Raw genomic sequence first — 16328 nt, 5'->3', positions numbered from 1 at the left:
TGTCAGCCTCAAGTTTCTATGAGCTGATTAATTTTTGTACTGACTGGCTTCTCAAGAGTATAACATTACTAAGCTCATATCAAATCTCATGACATTGTTTAAGAGGGTGTGTCTTGTCAATTGTTTGTCCTTCAAGCTAAAGAACATTCCCACCATCTCTGGACTATGGCAGAAGTATTGAGTGCTGAATCATGTCTCAGTTTACCTGACCTTGTTGTCTGTCTTTGCTTTATCTGTCCTACATGCAGTCAGATCCTAGGTGACATCCTGTGGCCGTCAGGTCTTTACGGCGTTGAGCCCCCTCCCTCTCCTTGGCCCCTGCCTGCAGTTCTCCAGGCTGCAGGACCCAGACTTACTGAAAAGTGCAGGCCTCCTCCTCCTGCAGAATGACTGTTGCCACAGGAGACCCCTCTGACGAGGCGGCTGCACACCCGGGGCACCCGCAGGACTACGACCCGGAGGCCGACCATGAGTGTTGTGAGAGGGTGGTCATCAACATCTCAGGGCTTCGCTTTGAGACTCAACTCAAAACCCTCTCCCAGTTCCCAGAGACCCTGCTCGGGGACCCCAAAAAGAGGATGCGGTACTTTGATCCGCTTAGGAACGAGTACTTTTTTGACAGGAACAGACCCAGCTTTGACGCCATACTGTATTATTACCAATCAGGGGGCAGGCTAAGAAGGCCGGTCAACGTCACTCTTGATATTTTCTCAGAGGAGATTCGCTTCTATGAGCTGGGCGAGGAGGCCATTGAGATGTTCAGAGAAGATGAGGGTTTCATCAAGGAGGAGGAGCGGCCTCTTCCTGATAACGAGTTTCAGAGACAGGTGTGGCTGCTGTTTGAGTACCCAGAGAGCTCAGGTCCTGCTAGGATTATTGCCATAATCTCTGTCATGGTCATCCTGATCTCTATAGTCAGTTTCTGCTTGGAAACCCTCCCCATTTTCCGCAATGATGAAGATGACATGCACAAGTCTCATGCAACAGTCTTTTCACCTGAGACCAACACCACAATCGTCAGCTATACATCCACCTACTTCACTGACCCCTTCTTTATCCTGGAGACTCTCTGCATTATATGGTTCTCATTTGAGTTTCTGGTGCGCTTCTTTGCCTGCCCCAGCAAAGCAGGCTTTTTTGGTAATATAATGAACATTATTGATATTGTTGCTATCATCCCTTACTTCATCACTCTTGGCACAGAACTAGCAGACAGGCCAGAGGATGGTCAAGCGGGTCAGCAAGCCATGTCTTTAGCCATTCTCAGGGTCATCCGCTTAGTACGAGTCTTCAGAATTTTCAAGCTCTCACGTCACTCCAAGGGGCTTCAGATTTTGGGTCAGACCCTGAAAGCCAGCATGCGAGAGCTCGGCCTGCTCATTTTCTTCCTCTTCATAGGAGTCATCCTTTTCTCAAGCGCTGTCTACTTTGCTGAAGCAGACGAGCCCGAGTCACAGTTCGAAAGCATCCCAGATGCGTTTTGGTGGGCTGTGGTGTCCATGACAACAGTCGGCTATGGTGATATGGTCCCAACTACGATTGGTGGAAAGATTGTGGGTTCCCTCTGTGCCATAGCAGGTGTGCTGACCATTGCCTTGCCCGTGCCTGTCATTGTGTCCAACTTCAACTACTTCTATCACCGTGAGACTGAAGGTGAAGAACAGGCGCAGTACCTGCAGGTCAACGCGCCCAAAGCCGATTCAGCCGAGGAGCTGAAGAAGAGCCGGAGCGGCTCCACCATCAGTAAATCGGACTATATGGAGATCCAGGAGGCTGTTAATAACAGCAACGAGGACTTTCAGGAGGAGAACCTTAAGACAGCCAACTGCACGCTGGCCAACACAAACTATGTAAACATCACCAAAATGCTCACAGACGTGTAGTCATCTGCTATTTTCCTCCCCGTCTCAGCAGGAAATGTGGAGCTGAGCAATTGGACAGGACAGGTGTACAGCCTCCCACCTCACGTGCTGGAAAAATCAAGGCAATAGAATTTAGGACGTTGATGATGATGATAGACAGTGAAAAAAATATTACAAAGACCATTCGCTCACTTCGCGCTCATCCTGTCTTCACCCCTCACAACTTGCCCTTAAAACTCCTGATAACTGTCAAACAGAGTGAAATTTCAAATTTTGCATTTCTGCATGGAGTTGGCTTTGTCTGCGTAGCTCTTTAAAAAAAAGATATAACAAAACCTCAAAATTCCCTGCTCACAACAGTAGCCAACAGTAGTGCACAAAAAGAAAAGAAAAAGGGGAGATACACAGCAAGAAAAATGTTTTTTTTATCGCTTTCAAACAGAAAAAAGCAACACAACACGAACCCTGCTTTAGTCCCCTGCCCATTGGTCCCTCATTTCCCAAGGCACACTGCTCTGCCATACGCTTTCTGAAGAGCCCTAATCACGCGCTACATGTGCTGCTTCCTGGAGCTAATGAAACAAAACTGTCTTATGCTACACCATTTAGAAATAAGAGGATGTGTGAGCATAAAGCAAGCCCACTCCTGCGCTGACATGGCCTGTGGGTGACTTGTGACGAGGTTGGTGGTTAAGTACACCACGCTATTTCAAGGATGAATGACAGCCATCAGCACTAAGCTTATGGTTCGACACCTTTTTTCCCAGCAGGCATCAGTATCTGATGAATGACTGAGAATGGCCTTGACTTTTCACTGCTTTGGTCTTACATGTATGACTGTATGTATTGCAATGCAAGCTTCCCCACTTCCATTCACCTAAAACTGGTCTTACTGCAGAGCTTTGAGGACAACTTGAATGTTTCTTCTTGTTTTGTAAGCTTTTCACAGTTTCTCTCTCTCACACACACACACACACACACACACACACACACACACACACACACACACACAGACACACACACACACACACACACACACACACACACACACACACACACACACACATACTTATTCATATAGATAGGTAGGCTAACTGTGACTTGGCTAACTGATAGCTGGTAGGTAGGTAGGTGCTGTTAGTAGTAATCATAGCCAGTAGACTTTGCATGACATTTATCTGATTGAGAATTTCCACTCGTTTCTCGACTGCCACATTGCTTCATCACACCACTGTATATTTGTATGTTCACTGCCTTCTACAGAAATCCACACTTTTAAAAGGATGCCTGCAGGTAGCTGTGACAATAACCTAAAGCTATATGTTAGAGGATTTCTTAAGGAATAACCATAAGGCCATGTCCTACACTTAACTGGATGCGGTGTCCTTGTCAATATTAACATTCCGTGTAGAAGTCATTGCTGATAAAACTTTAGCCAGGTTGCTGTAAACGTATCGCAGCTGAGCTGTGATTTCAGGCGTAAACTCACACTCTAGGACATTAATCCCAGTTGCAGATGTGATAGACTTGCAGTGCTGTCTTTTTCACAGGTTTGTCACACGATCACGTCCTCATGATCAAAATAGCAGCTTTTAAGGACTGGTGTATTGACTAATGCTTCCCCCTGAATTGCCTTTTATCTGGGTTTACGCTTCTCTCCTAGTGTTGCATGAACTCAAAAACATTCCTAGAAGCATGCATTTAAGGTCAAAAGAAGAAGCCTCTGAGACAAAAAAAGTATAATAATTACAATAGATATATTTATTTCTTAAATATATATATATATATATAAAATATATGTATACAGACAGTACACATATACAGTACACATATACTTTTATCAGAGAATTAAAAAACTTTAAATAGCAATGTTTAAGAGAAAACAAGAGCCTTTCCACAATGCGCAGATCATTGCCATGTTTTTATTTTTAATGACAATAATAATTGTTACGTGCACTGTTTCTATGTTCTCCTGTTTCAGAGCCTGTTCCTGTTAAGAGTGCATAAGACACACTCTTACTAGCCCGTTCAAAAGCATTGTCTTTACTGGTGAGTTTTTCAGCAAACCTCGCGTCTGGATTTAAACACAAAAAAAGTTCAAAAGGTTCAAAACTGCCTTCTGTGAAGTAGTTGTTGAAAGGCAGGGCTTTTTCAAAACTGTATCATCCCTAACCAGAAGCTTGTACCAGAAAGCTCTTTACTGGTGTTAAATTGTTTAGAATTTAAATGGAGTCTGGCTGTCCCTGAGAAGTCTTTGATGTCAGATGCTCAATCTGTCTTTAAAAATTGGCATCAAATGTGAATTAGGTTCTGATTCTAGGATTGTGTCCAGCTGAGATTTTCCACTGTTCGCTCAACACTGCCAAGTTAACACTCAAAGGCAGTAACGTCAATATGGGAAGTGATAATTAGCATCAGTGTAGCAAACATTGGCTAACCTGGGGGTCCTCTGACTTCACTCCTGAGTCTCTTGCCTTTCTTCATCTTTTCACAGATGTCTTAGGTAATTAGAAAGGCGATCGATTAGGTCTGTAGCAAGAACTGTCTAAATCAATTCAGTCATGCCAGGATGTACATCTTTCTTCTTAGGGTTTCACTCTGCTCACTACAGTCTTTAACCTGCAGTAGCAAAATGTTTTTATGCCATCGCTGCCAATATGTGCTCAGGATGCCTCGTCCAACTGCCTGACATGAGGCTTCTGAAGTAGTCTCTCTGTCTAGATCCGTATCTGCTTTCATGTATCTTGAAAGGATTCAGAGAATTTTAGTATAAATGCTTGAGCTGTTATGTTTGTTGTTTTCCCAAGAGTAGCATAAATGTGGATTGAGATGTTAAAATGGTCAGTAACTTGAGGTAGGACCAGATTAAATAGTTATTTAGCAATATTCCCATAATCCTTTGGTGGAGGGGTATGTGTGGAGAACATACACTTTGAAAAAAGAATGAACCACAGTCATACCAAGATCTTGTTGATCATCATTTGAGTATTGATGTGGATGTGTTGATGCACAGCTATATAGGAGTTGTCTGTGCATGTGTGTGTGTGTGTGTGTGTGTGTGTGTGTGTGTGTGAGAGAGAGAGAGAGCGAGAGAGAGAGAGAGAGAGAGAGAGAGAGAGAGAGAGAGAGAGAGAGAGAGAGAGAGAGAGAAAGAGAGAGAGCCACTGAATGTCTGTGTCTTAGCCTGGTTGTACAGCTGCATTTATGCAATAGCCATTTGCATATCTGTATATGTGAAAAAAAAAACACTCACAGTCTGACCAAAAATATTTGTCTATGCATGCAAATGCATTGTATCTTATTGTCTTCACTACATTATTTTGGACAGATATTTAGGATACATGTTACTTGCAATGTATGTAAAAATGACACTTGCAAGATGTATCTGTTATGTTTGAAATTGGGCACGTTACTGTACCTCAGCCAAATTCACTGTAGCAACTCACATACTGGAGTTCACAATGTGACAGTTATTTCTGCTTAAAGCACAAACACGAGTAGAATCTTCCTCATCTCTACACCTGCAGATTTAATCTGTAAAACGTTTTATTCCGTGGAAACAAAGTAAATTAAAATTATCCTGTGTTGCTTTATAAGGAGCACCACCGCCTCTAAAAGTATCATCTCTCACTTGCTGAGGGACCCACCAGCAAATCCACTCCATAAGAAAGGGTGCCCAACAGTGAATACACTGAGAAATCTATGCAGAGAATGATTATCAGCTGGTAGTTGAGAGGGTTTAAGTACAGAATTTTTGTGTTTATTCCAGCACCAATTACATGTTGATCGTGAGAGCTGGCAGTGCATTTGGAACAAACACTTTGCAATATTCTGCTGCTGAACGTCAAACACTCAAATTTTAGCTGAATGTGAACATGAGCTTTCTGAGCTTTTGGGGTTTGTTTGAATTGCGATGTCAGCTCTTCGAGACAAGGCTCCTATACGGGAAACAAGATCAATATGCAATCTGTATGCATGTGTGTGTTTGAGAACGGATGTTTTCTTTTCTTTTGACCCCTGAGCCTGAAAGTGTGGCATCCACTGAGACAATATGTACAGTTATTCACCCCCCATCCTCCCCCATATCATAGAGGCCTAAAAAACATCCATCAACGTTGGTACAGTGGATTATGGATTTTCTTTCTATGAAATGAAATGAAATGTGACAGAATAATGTAAATAATAACCATTGGATGATGGAGCAAAAACCATGTACTATATACTGTATGTGAAGTCTGGATTTAAAACGTAGTATTATCTGCACTTTACAAGTCAAAAAGGACAATCTATGGACAAGAAAAACATGTGAAATTAAAAATGCATTTAATCCTTCCAAATGATCATAACCCTGACAAAGTAATGAAGTAAAATAATGAAGCCAATAATAATTCAACTGAAACTGTGTTCAGTGTGTTCATTGTGTGTCATTACTGCACTTTTTGTTTAAAAAGAATGTGATTTTTGTGCGGAAGGAGAACCTGAAAATATGTGAGAGGTGTTTTTCAAATGCTTATGCAGGCCTTTTCACATTGTTCGCAAGGTATTTAGTCAGCAAATGATTTGAGGAGCTAATTTTAGCTGAAGAGCAACTGCGCTGATACAAAATGCCATGAATCGATCAGAGGCCTCTTTGTTGTTATTCTTAGGACACCCAGCGTCTTTGTAGCCATGGGCAGTGTGGAGGACACACAAACGCCTCCTGGTATCTTCAGCTTCTTCCTCCATTTAAGTGCATGGTATATGCTCCCTGCAGATTAAAAGAGAGAGCAGGGTGTTCTATTAATAGCCTTTTTGTTAGAGAAAGAGAGGAGGAGGAGGAACGTGAGGAGAGGAGGAGACAGAAAGAAGGGTGTAAAGGAGATGGCAGAGGAGGAGAAAGGCATTTTTCTTTAAGAAATCCTCCACAGTTAACTTTTTTATGGTCCTAACATCCATCCAATAGAAGAGATTATACAAATAGTCATTGCTTTGAAATAAAACAAGCAAACAGGACATGTCATAGCTGTATTTCTCAGATGATGTTACACTGTTGTGTTCTGTATGATATATTTTTGCTTGAATGAGCCTCTTCTCTTCACCTGTCACATCTACACCTGAACAGGTTTTTTTTGTCTTATGCTATCTGCTATCTTTAGTCCACTTGTGGTTTAACTACAGCTCTGCATTGCGAGTGGGAACACTTGGGGCCTCGGTGCTGTAGCTACATGTCCGCTGTAGTCATTAGTCTTGCTTTGATCCAGCGATGCAGTGCAGCACTCTGCAGCTCGCTCTACTGAAACCAGGGCAAATGGGGAGAGGCAAGCAGGATGGTGCAGCCCAGCTAAGGACGCAGGCAGCGGGAACACAGGCCTGCTGCAGGTGGCCACCGCTGCCACAACATTGTTATTGTTGTTAGGGAGGAGAGTGTATGAATGTGTGCGTGTGTTGTTTGTCAGGGATGGTAGCATGCCCACAGGAGAATGGTTGAGCAGTCATACAGGTTTGCACTTTGCTTACAAGCTTGTAATTAGGAGACAAGCACTGTGGGACTTGCTGCTATTCCAACAGCGCTGGCCTGGCACAGGACCACACCCCGTTTTTAGGAGGTATTCAGCATCACTCACTGACTCCTGCCCTGATATCTGCCAGTGATGGTTTTCTGTCGTCACCCGAGAAGCCCCGCAGTGAGTCTTGAAAAGGTTCAGTTACTCTTTTAGCATACTGTAGCTGTGACTGGGTTTCAATTGTTTGGCTTGAAGTGAAGGTTAAAATAATGGAGATAGATGTGAAATAAAATGAAGAGAGCATTACTGCCCTCTAGGGCTGTTGTTGCAGAAATGACACAATGTTTTGTACCTCAGTTTCTCTGAGGACCATCAATGTGTTACTACTACTAAAAAAGCTTGTTTTTACAAGAGTATCCTTGAAATTAGTGGTGGAAGAATTCTTTTGATTAGGTAAAAGTGCCAACAAGATTATCTAAAAATACTCCATTACAAGTAGAAGTCATGCATTAAAAAGCTTACCTTAGTAAAAGTACAAGCGGATTATCAACAAAATCCAGGGTACTCCATGTATCACAACTAAAACTACTCATGCACAATAATAGCCTCTGGAGTACTATATCAGTGTATGCCACATTATTAGATTGTTAAAACTGATGCATCCTGTGTAATTAGCAGTTTGTTGTTTTAGCTGGTTAAGGTGGCGCTAGTTTTAACAACCTTATATATAAATCTGTAGTTTATTCCAGTGGCTCCCAACCAATGGGTCAAGCCCGCTTTAAAGGGTCACAAGATAAATCTGGGGTTTGTGTGATTGTTAAAGGGAGGGCAAAGAAGAAAAACAAGTTCTGCTTTGCAAATCAATATTCCCTTTTTGGACAGTTCTCTAATCTTCCCTAAAATATTAAGAATTACTCGTTTAAAGCTTATCGTATGATTTATGTGAAACCAAATCTGAAAAGTAACTACTGGTAATAGCTACAGATATAAAATAAATGAAGTGGAGGAAAGGTCCATCATTTTACTGTGATGGGCAAAAAGTGATGGTAAGCAACATGCATTGGAAATGGAACAGTACTTGTCCCTTTCACCGGTACATAAATACTTTCCACTGGTCTCTCTTCTATAGTGACGGGATACAGTAAGTAACAGTAGTGTTAGGTTTCCCAACACAATAGGACACATGTCCACGCCTGTTCCCTCCAGAGTCATATGGAGGATCAGTACACTCCTATTGTGTGATGGCCATGTTGAGTGGATTTGAGAACAAGCACACACACACACACACACACACACACACACACACAGACACCCTTATCTAGCCCTCTAGGGACGAGGGATGAAAAATAGATGGGTTAAGGTCTGCCAACCATACGTCCCATCTTACAAGGGACGGTGAACCTGTCAGAACGCAAACAGCAGAAGTAATGTGAAAGACCAGACCAGTATGGAAACTCGGGAAAATCCTCTTCCACTAAATGTCCTTGTGGGCTGAATAAACAATGTGGAGTAAGGTCACAGGGAAACCAGTGATTATGAGGCTGCAGTACTATAAACTTCAAAATCCCTCTGGCTACACTTGACTTATCTTTTTTACTTCATCAGGTGGACTTTGAGAATGGATCTTTTGGAAAAACTTATTTGACTTTCTTATCTCAAATCTGACTGTTCAGTATGAGGCCACAGCCAGGAGACGATTTGTTTAATTTAAAAACCAAAACAGGGTGAAACGGCTACTTTACTGGAGTCTCTGCTGGTTGCTGCCAAGAAAAAGTCTGGAACAAAACACTGCAGTAAAACTGCAACTTTACACTTTGTAGGGATTCAACAAACGGGATAAATATAGAGATTTGTTGCCTATAGACAGAGCAATGCTAGCTGTTTCTCCCTGTTTCCTGTCATTATGCTAAGCTAAGATAATCAATATTTTCATCTAACTCTCGATAAGCATATTTCCCAAAATATGTTTATTCCTTTCACTCTAGAAATGATGGCTTGTTAGAAAGTAGACTGAGAAGTAGGTATTAAGTAATTACCAACATTTATATCTGCATTGTTACCAAATGTTAAGTATAACCAACAGCCATGGGGATTTCTCAAAACTTATAAGTGGCTCAAATCGATGGCTTATAACTGATCTATACAGCAATAGTAAATTATGCATTAATTTATAATAAAGTACACACAGAGAACAAAAAGACATTCTGACTGGAGACATGAGTTTAAATATCTCTTTTTAAAGAGGTGGTATTATGCTCATTTTCAGGTTCATGTCAAAATACATGTTGCCGACCAGGCTGGCAATTTGGACTGGAGCAAGAGTTTCAGTGTGGTGAGATATTAATCTGTAACAAAAGTATTTTTCATCCAAAAAGTTTTAACTGAGCTCTGCCTCTACATCACAGTAACAACTTCATGTCCATTGACTGCTTGGAGGGTAGGTGTGTGCTGCAGCTCAGTGTTTGTCCACCGGTGTTTTTGAGGGTGTATTGGACTAGTCGCTCAGCGAGCATTATGACACAGATTTTCATTGTGACGTCACAAGAAAGGGAAGTTAAGGCTGGACTACAAACTAGCTGTTTTCAGGCAGTTCAGAGCAGTGTTTTCTGTGGGAGATGGGGACTCCCTTTGGGGTGGACTTTGGGCTTTTTCACTTTGCAAACCTAGTACATGCACAAAAAAGATATATAACTCAATAAAGGAGAGGGAAAAAGCCAAAAACCATAATACCACCTCTTTAATACATTTCAGGGCTATACAGACAGTATAAATATGTGCAAGAATGCAGAAGTTTCAGTCCATGGTGGACTTTCCTCAGTGCAAAATGAAGCATGCATAGTGAGTCACCCTATATGTGGGTTACTCTACAGGGGCCCCTAGTCAATAATCTACGGCTTGATTGACACATGACGCCAAATACCAGCAAGTCAAGTCTGCACAAACAAGGTCATGCTTCATTTTGCAGAGGAAGGTCTAACATGGACTAAAATGTTTGCACTTCTGCAATTTTGCAATTGTTTTCATTTACCGAACAGTCCTACAGTGTATTGAATTGTTGAGATATTTAAAATCTAGTTCACTCCATTCGGAATCTTTTTTTGTTCACTGTGTCCCAGTCCTCTGCACTGTAACTTTTTCCCTGACCACCACACCAGAGAAGCCAAACAAAGGACAGTTTTTTAAGGCACAGCTCACCCCTTGTGAATAAAACCATTAGTTACCACTTAACAAACACTTTATTAATTAAGGATCTTTATTGTCTACAAATGTAAAAAAATTATATTTGGCTTCACAGGCTGGCTAAAAACCAAATAAATCAAAATCACAGTAAAAACAATGAATAACACAACATACACATGAACATGTTTATAATTTGGGAAAAGTTATTGCATTTGGTATGAAAGACTTTTTGTAAATGTTCTTGTAAATGTGCTGCAGCTGCTCTATAGCACCTTCCAGAGGGCAATTTAATAAATTCATTGAACAAGATCAAATGTAAATTGTCTAGCTTTTTTTCCTCCTGCATTTTATATGGACATTCCAATTGTTTCTGCTCTTTCCCCATAATCTTAGCAGGCATATTTGTGATTCTGCAATCAATCAAGCAATAAATAAAGTGGTACAAAATGTCTTTAATCTAAACTAATTATTTCAGGATAATGTTTATTTATTTATTTTAAATACCAGGGTAGTCACAATGACTTTTGTCTTTGAAGTGAGCCCTGGCCTCATGCCATGAACATAAAACATTCATCAATGAAGGCAGTCCCGTGAATGTTTATGAAAGCTGAGAAGAGAAGTGAAACACCTGAAAGCTTTACAGAAAACACTTAATGGTCGTCGTCTCTTCGAACATCGATATCGAACTTGCTGTCACCCTCCAGCATGTGTTAAAATAAATCAAAATGAGTCCAGTAAATCTTTGATCAGGATAATTTGTCTTGATCACTTGACTTTAGGTGAAAACTGCATCCTTGCTGCTAGCTACATCTGGTGGAGGCAATTTCTAACATGCAGACCAGGGAAAGAATGTCAGAGGCTTTAAATATCCTGTTGAAGTTAATATTTTATCAACATCTCATTCCCAGGGCCTCTCCCCTTTTCCATCCCACTTCCAACTCTGAGACTGTGCATATAGCAGGAACTGGAAATCTGTAATGCCTCCACTGCACTGCATTTTGTTTAGACTTAGCTGCTTTTTAACCTTCTCTTAGCTTATCAGTTTAGCAATGCCAGTTCCCTTATAGAAAACATTGCCGCTGTTATCATGGCAGATATGGAACACTGTTGTATCAGAGCGATTAGAACAAAATCAGTGTTATCTTGATGAAACGAAGACATTCAAATGTGCTTAGTAAGCAGTCCAATTTAGAGCGAAAAACAGAAAATCAGCTTAGCAACAGTAGGAAGGCAGCATCTCTGCATGTGTGCATGGGGTGGGGTTGGAAGGGGTTAAGGTAAATGTGTCCCACTGCACTCACGCAGCTTATTCATTATGTATGCAATGATCTCTTGATGAAGAGAGTGTCTTTTGCCTCAAACAAAGTGTCGTCATCACTGTGTGGATGACGCCGCTTGTTTTCCTTTTTTACCAAATACACTGCAAAGATAGAAGATGAGTTGTGCTCCTGTGTGTTTATGGATGTGTGCGTCCAGGTTATTGTGGGTTTAGAGGAAACTTTGCATCAGTTGCCCTAGAAAGGCAAATTCCTTAAAGAATAACCTGGATTTATTACGACTTGTGTCTTATTCTTGTCCGTTTTGTCCATCAGTCATTTATAACGTTGTACTCACCAAGTTAATTTCTGAGATTTGGGAACGCAGCAACATTGCTGAAAGAAAAAGACAGGGCAAGAACCACAAGTAGATCATACACATCTTAAACAAATCAGCAGGTTAGCTAACTCAAATGGAAATAAAACAAAGGTGAACAGTAAAACTATTTGTTGTAAACATCCAACCATTTTTTTTTTTACAGTCCAACATCCTGGTTAAATGTTAACCTATCATACTTGATGTAACTACAGGGACCTATGGTTTTCCTGTGCTCTGAGGGATTATCAAAATTTTAGACACAGACTAACATTAGCATTTATTGGAAGTAATTTTTCTGGCCACCCGAAAAACACAAGTCTAATATTCACTCTCCTTTTAGCTCTGCTTTTGGTCTCTTCCAACTCCTGAAGGAAATATGTGGCTCTTTAGAGGCTAAATGCTCAACCAGCCAGTTGCTAACTTTGTCTCCCAGGTCAAAAAGAAGTGCTCTTAAAGGCACTGAAAATATACTTGAAATTCACATAGTATGCTTATATTTATATATATATACTTATATACTTCGAACATGCTTACTACAATTATATTAAAGATATATTCTCCTGAGCTTTAACATACTTCTCAGAAGGATACTTTGAATAAATTGGTAATAAATATATACTTAATTGAACTTTTAATAAATATGCTTAAATAAAAGTATACTTTTTACAACATTTTAGTCTATTTATTCAAAACATATTTATTTAACTCTTAGTAAATACTCTTTTGGTGTAGTTTGTGGAAGTACATTGTTAAACAATTACACTTTTAGTGGGTTAAAAATATATTTATGCCAGACATGCTTCATTGTGTAGGCTACTGCAAAATATTGTAATTATTTAAGTAATTGCCACATGTTTTAGCCTGATTTCCGGAAGTATGATTTTTAAAACATATTTTTTTAACATTAAAATATATTTTTCAAAAGCACATTATTTTTCTTTATCTTTATCTTTTTTTCATTTATTTTCTTTCTTTTCTTTTTTTAATCAGGTAAATAGCTAGTTGATATTAGAGACCTCTTTCATAAGGGTAACCTGGCCTAGAAGGAAGCAGCACATAATGTTAACTTAACAAACAACAACATATAGAAATAAGCATACTTTAAATCGTAATGCAGTTATACTTGTTTCTGTTTGTAAACAGTAAAGACATGTGTACAGAGGGCCGAAGTGTGCCCTCCCGCCCAGCCCACTAGCACAGTGCATTCAGTTGGACCAATCAGAATCAAGCTTGTCAAATCGACGACCCAATCACACAGCGTGAAAGTCCGCTTCACGAAAGTTAACGTGTGTACTGTCGTTGAGAGAGGGAAGCTATTTCTGGCAAGAAATCATTTTGTTTCTCAGGTTCCATTTGTTTTACTTTACGGTGGACACCACAGACATAATAAGAAAAGAACACAGAAGAGAAGAATATCCAATCAGCTCCCTGCAGAAGTTCAATGTGAAAAGGGCTGAAGAGGCGTGCCTGGCAAGTACAAGCAGGAGAGGACAGAGGCAGATACTGCCGGCAAAAATCGTCTTTCTTGGTAAGTTTATTATTGTTAGCAAGACAACACAATTGTGTAAGTTAACTAAAGCTGAGCTCACTCTGGGTTTGAAAATATTTTCCTTGGTGGATAGCTCTGTTGTGCATTAGCTAATGCTAGCACGTGGATTAATATATTTGTTAGCTAACGTTAGTTAGCATGTTAATAGCTTCATAATCGAGGCAGCAACTTTCGTCTGCCTTAAACACTGTTGGGAGTAACGTGTTACAAAAGAAACGCAATTAACATTACAGTAATGTATTGCTTTTTGCTGTAAGGCAGTTTTTAATGTTACTAAAATTTCAGTAACAGTCAACAATCTCAGTAATCTGTTGCTGGAATTTTATGCATGAGATTTTAACAAGGCAGCCTGTGCATGTGTGTGTATGAGCCCTCAATTCTGCACGGTTAAAATGACCAGTGAGGTCTTTATCAGAGTAAGAAATGCAACTAATAGGTTGCTGTCTGTGTGCTAGGTTCACATTTTAGTCTACCTTAATACTCACATGTCCATGTTTACAGGAAGTTATTGGTCACTGTCATCATTATTCCTGCCCATATAGTCTGTAAAGACATCACCACAGTTGTCATTTTTGTATAAATTCATTCATAACTTTAGCTGAAGCTGCTATGAATCACCAGCTAAGCATCTGTGTTAGACTATTCAAAAGTGAAAATCTTCTAAAGGTACACTTCTCTTCACTACAACCAGGAGGGGGAATTATTACAGTGAGCAATAACTCAGTTGTAACAGCAATGTTAAAGTGTACACGCGTATGTGAGAATTGTTTTAAGACACACTTGAAATAATGTTTTTATGTACTGCAATGCCTGACCACACGATATAATAGCTTGTGATGTTATGTAAAATACTGCTCAACTTTATGTCCATTTGTATGGTCATAGATCCTGTATTCAACTTGTAAAAGTTGAACATACCCTTTGCCAACTTTAACCAACTGCCTTAGCTCAAGAAAATTAAATAAAGAATAATAATAAAGATTTGCTATAATAATAGAATTACAGTGTTTATAATGATACGCAAATGAAGAGCTAAACTAGGTGAAAGTACTGGCCTAACTGAATATTTATTATATCTCATTTGCAACTGTATTTCTTTTCTTTTAGGGGTTCCTGGGATCGTTGCCTCACTCAGATGGCTTAGAGGCCACGAAAACGTCAAAGGACCAGCTGGACCCTCACAAGCTCGATGTGCTCATAGGTATGTCTGGCTCCTGCACACCATCACTGTTTTTGCTTTGTCAACAGGGTCAGACTAAATAAACAAATATTCTTGTGAAAAAAATAATTTTATTTAAAATATTGTTATACATTAAGTAATTGGCTACTTTTGTACTTCACAAATTGACTGCTGTGTTAATGTGAAATGACATGCAGACAGAACAGTTATGAAGCAAGTCTGAATGTTTGTGTTATTTGTTGTATCATGAACACCACTGCACACTTTAAAAAAGTTATTAGCAAGCATGTAAGAAGCCTAGCCAATAAGGAAAGCTATGTTAACTTTAGAATGGGCCTACAGCTGTCAAAGATAGCACGCTATTCATAACTGGTAGTCAGTAGGTGCGTTCGAGATGACTGCGGCTGACTTTAGCCGATTTGATAGGCTAGTCTAACGTGAGATGCAGGCGACTGCAGGGGCAGGGTATTAAAACAGCGCCGTCAGACACGTCAATCTACCTCCGGTAGACTGCGTGAGCTTACTGTGAGCTTAGAACAATGTTCAGGCAAAAGGTGGTTACAACTTTGTGCATCAAGAGAAAAACAACGGCGTGCGGCAGACTCTGCGCCTGCCACCGCCTTGCTCCCGCGAGGTAATGTTATGTCATGGTGATGTGTCATCACGGTGACGTTTTGCAGCGCCGGGTGTTGTGACAAATTCTGCCTGCCTGCCGAGAATTAGATGTTGTTGTAGTTCCACAATTTGTACTGCATGCTTGTGACGGAGTACCTTCACTACAGCTGAGTAAGCTCTTGGACTGCCATACCAACGAGCCTGGCTCTTTGGCATTGCTGTTAAAGTTGCATGTTTGGTACCCTGTAGAACTGTGTTTGAATCTGGGTAGGGTGACTCCTCTTGCCTTTGGCCGCAGATGGTGTCAGAAGTGGGATGGCTTGCCGTGAGGTCACCTGAGCCGTGCCCAGAGTCCGAACCCTATGAGGGACCCCCATGGGTAACATTAATGATGGGATGTGTATAGTGTACTTTTCAGTAATACTGATCATATGTCATCATTTTACTGATTTTATTTTTATTTGAAGGTATTTTGGGCAAGATGTGATACATGCTGCTGTACCTTTTAATGTACAGGAATTTATTTTTGTAATGTCCACAAAATTAAAGTTTTTTTAGTTGTCTGTATGTGTGTGTGTTGTAAAATACTTTTTTTTACTGTTTTTTATTATTATGCTAAAGGGGAATTTTGCAAGATATTTTTAATGCATTAATAATGAATTATTCCCATACTGAATGGTTTCATAAAGCAGCTTCCCAAGATATTAATAGTGGCGCTTGGAGTATACTAGCAATAAATTACTAATATGCTAAAATGCTAATAAAAATGTTCAGGGAACACATTTAAAATATATTTAAACTTTCCTATAAGTATAGCACAAAAG

The 16328-nt window shown here is 40.1% G+C and overlaps 1 protein-coding gene and 1 long non-coding RNA gene across 2 annotated transcripts; both read left to right on the top strand.

Annotated features, from left to right (window-relative positions):
* The first annotated feature begins 386 nt into the window (after positions 1–386).
* Positions 387–1883, top strand: LOC123956348 (potassium voltage-gated channel subfamily A member 2). The gene has a single exon (XM_046028475.1). It carries the CDS (start codon positions 387–389, stop codon positions 1881–1883), a length of 1497 nt encoding a protein of 498 aa, XP_045884431.1.
* Positions 1884–13436: 11553 nt separating this feature from the next.
* On the top strand, positions 13437–15999 carry LOC123987542. The gene is made up of 3 exons (XR_006829149.1): positions 13437–13688; positions 14817–14910; positions 15803–15999. It is a non-coding gene; the product is annotated as an uncharacterized LOC123987542 (long non-coding RNA).
* The last annotated feature ends 329 nt before the right edge of the window (positions 16000–16328 follow it).

This window comes from Micropterus dolomieu, linkage group LG18 (genome assembly GCF_021292245.1).
Source record: "Micropterus dolomieu isolate WLL.071019.BEF.003 ecotype Adirondacks linkage group LG18, ASM2129224v1, whole genome shotgun sequence".
NCBI classification, from domain to species: domain Eukaryota; kingdom Metazoa; phylum Chordata; class Actinopteri; order Centrarchiformes; family Centrarchidae; genus Micropterus; species Micropterus dolomieu.
The sequence above is the reverse complement of the archived record's forward strand: the minus strand, read 5'-3'. Positions and strand labels throughout refer to the sequence as shown.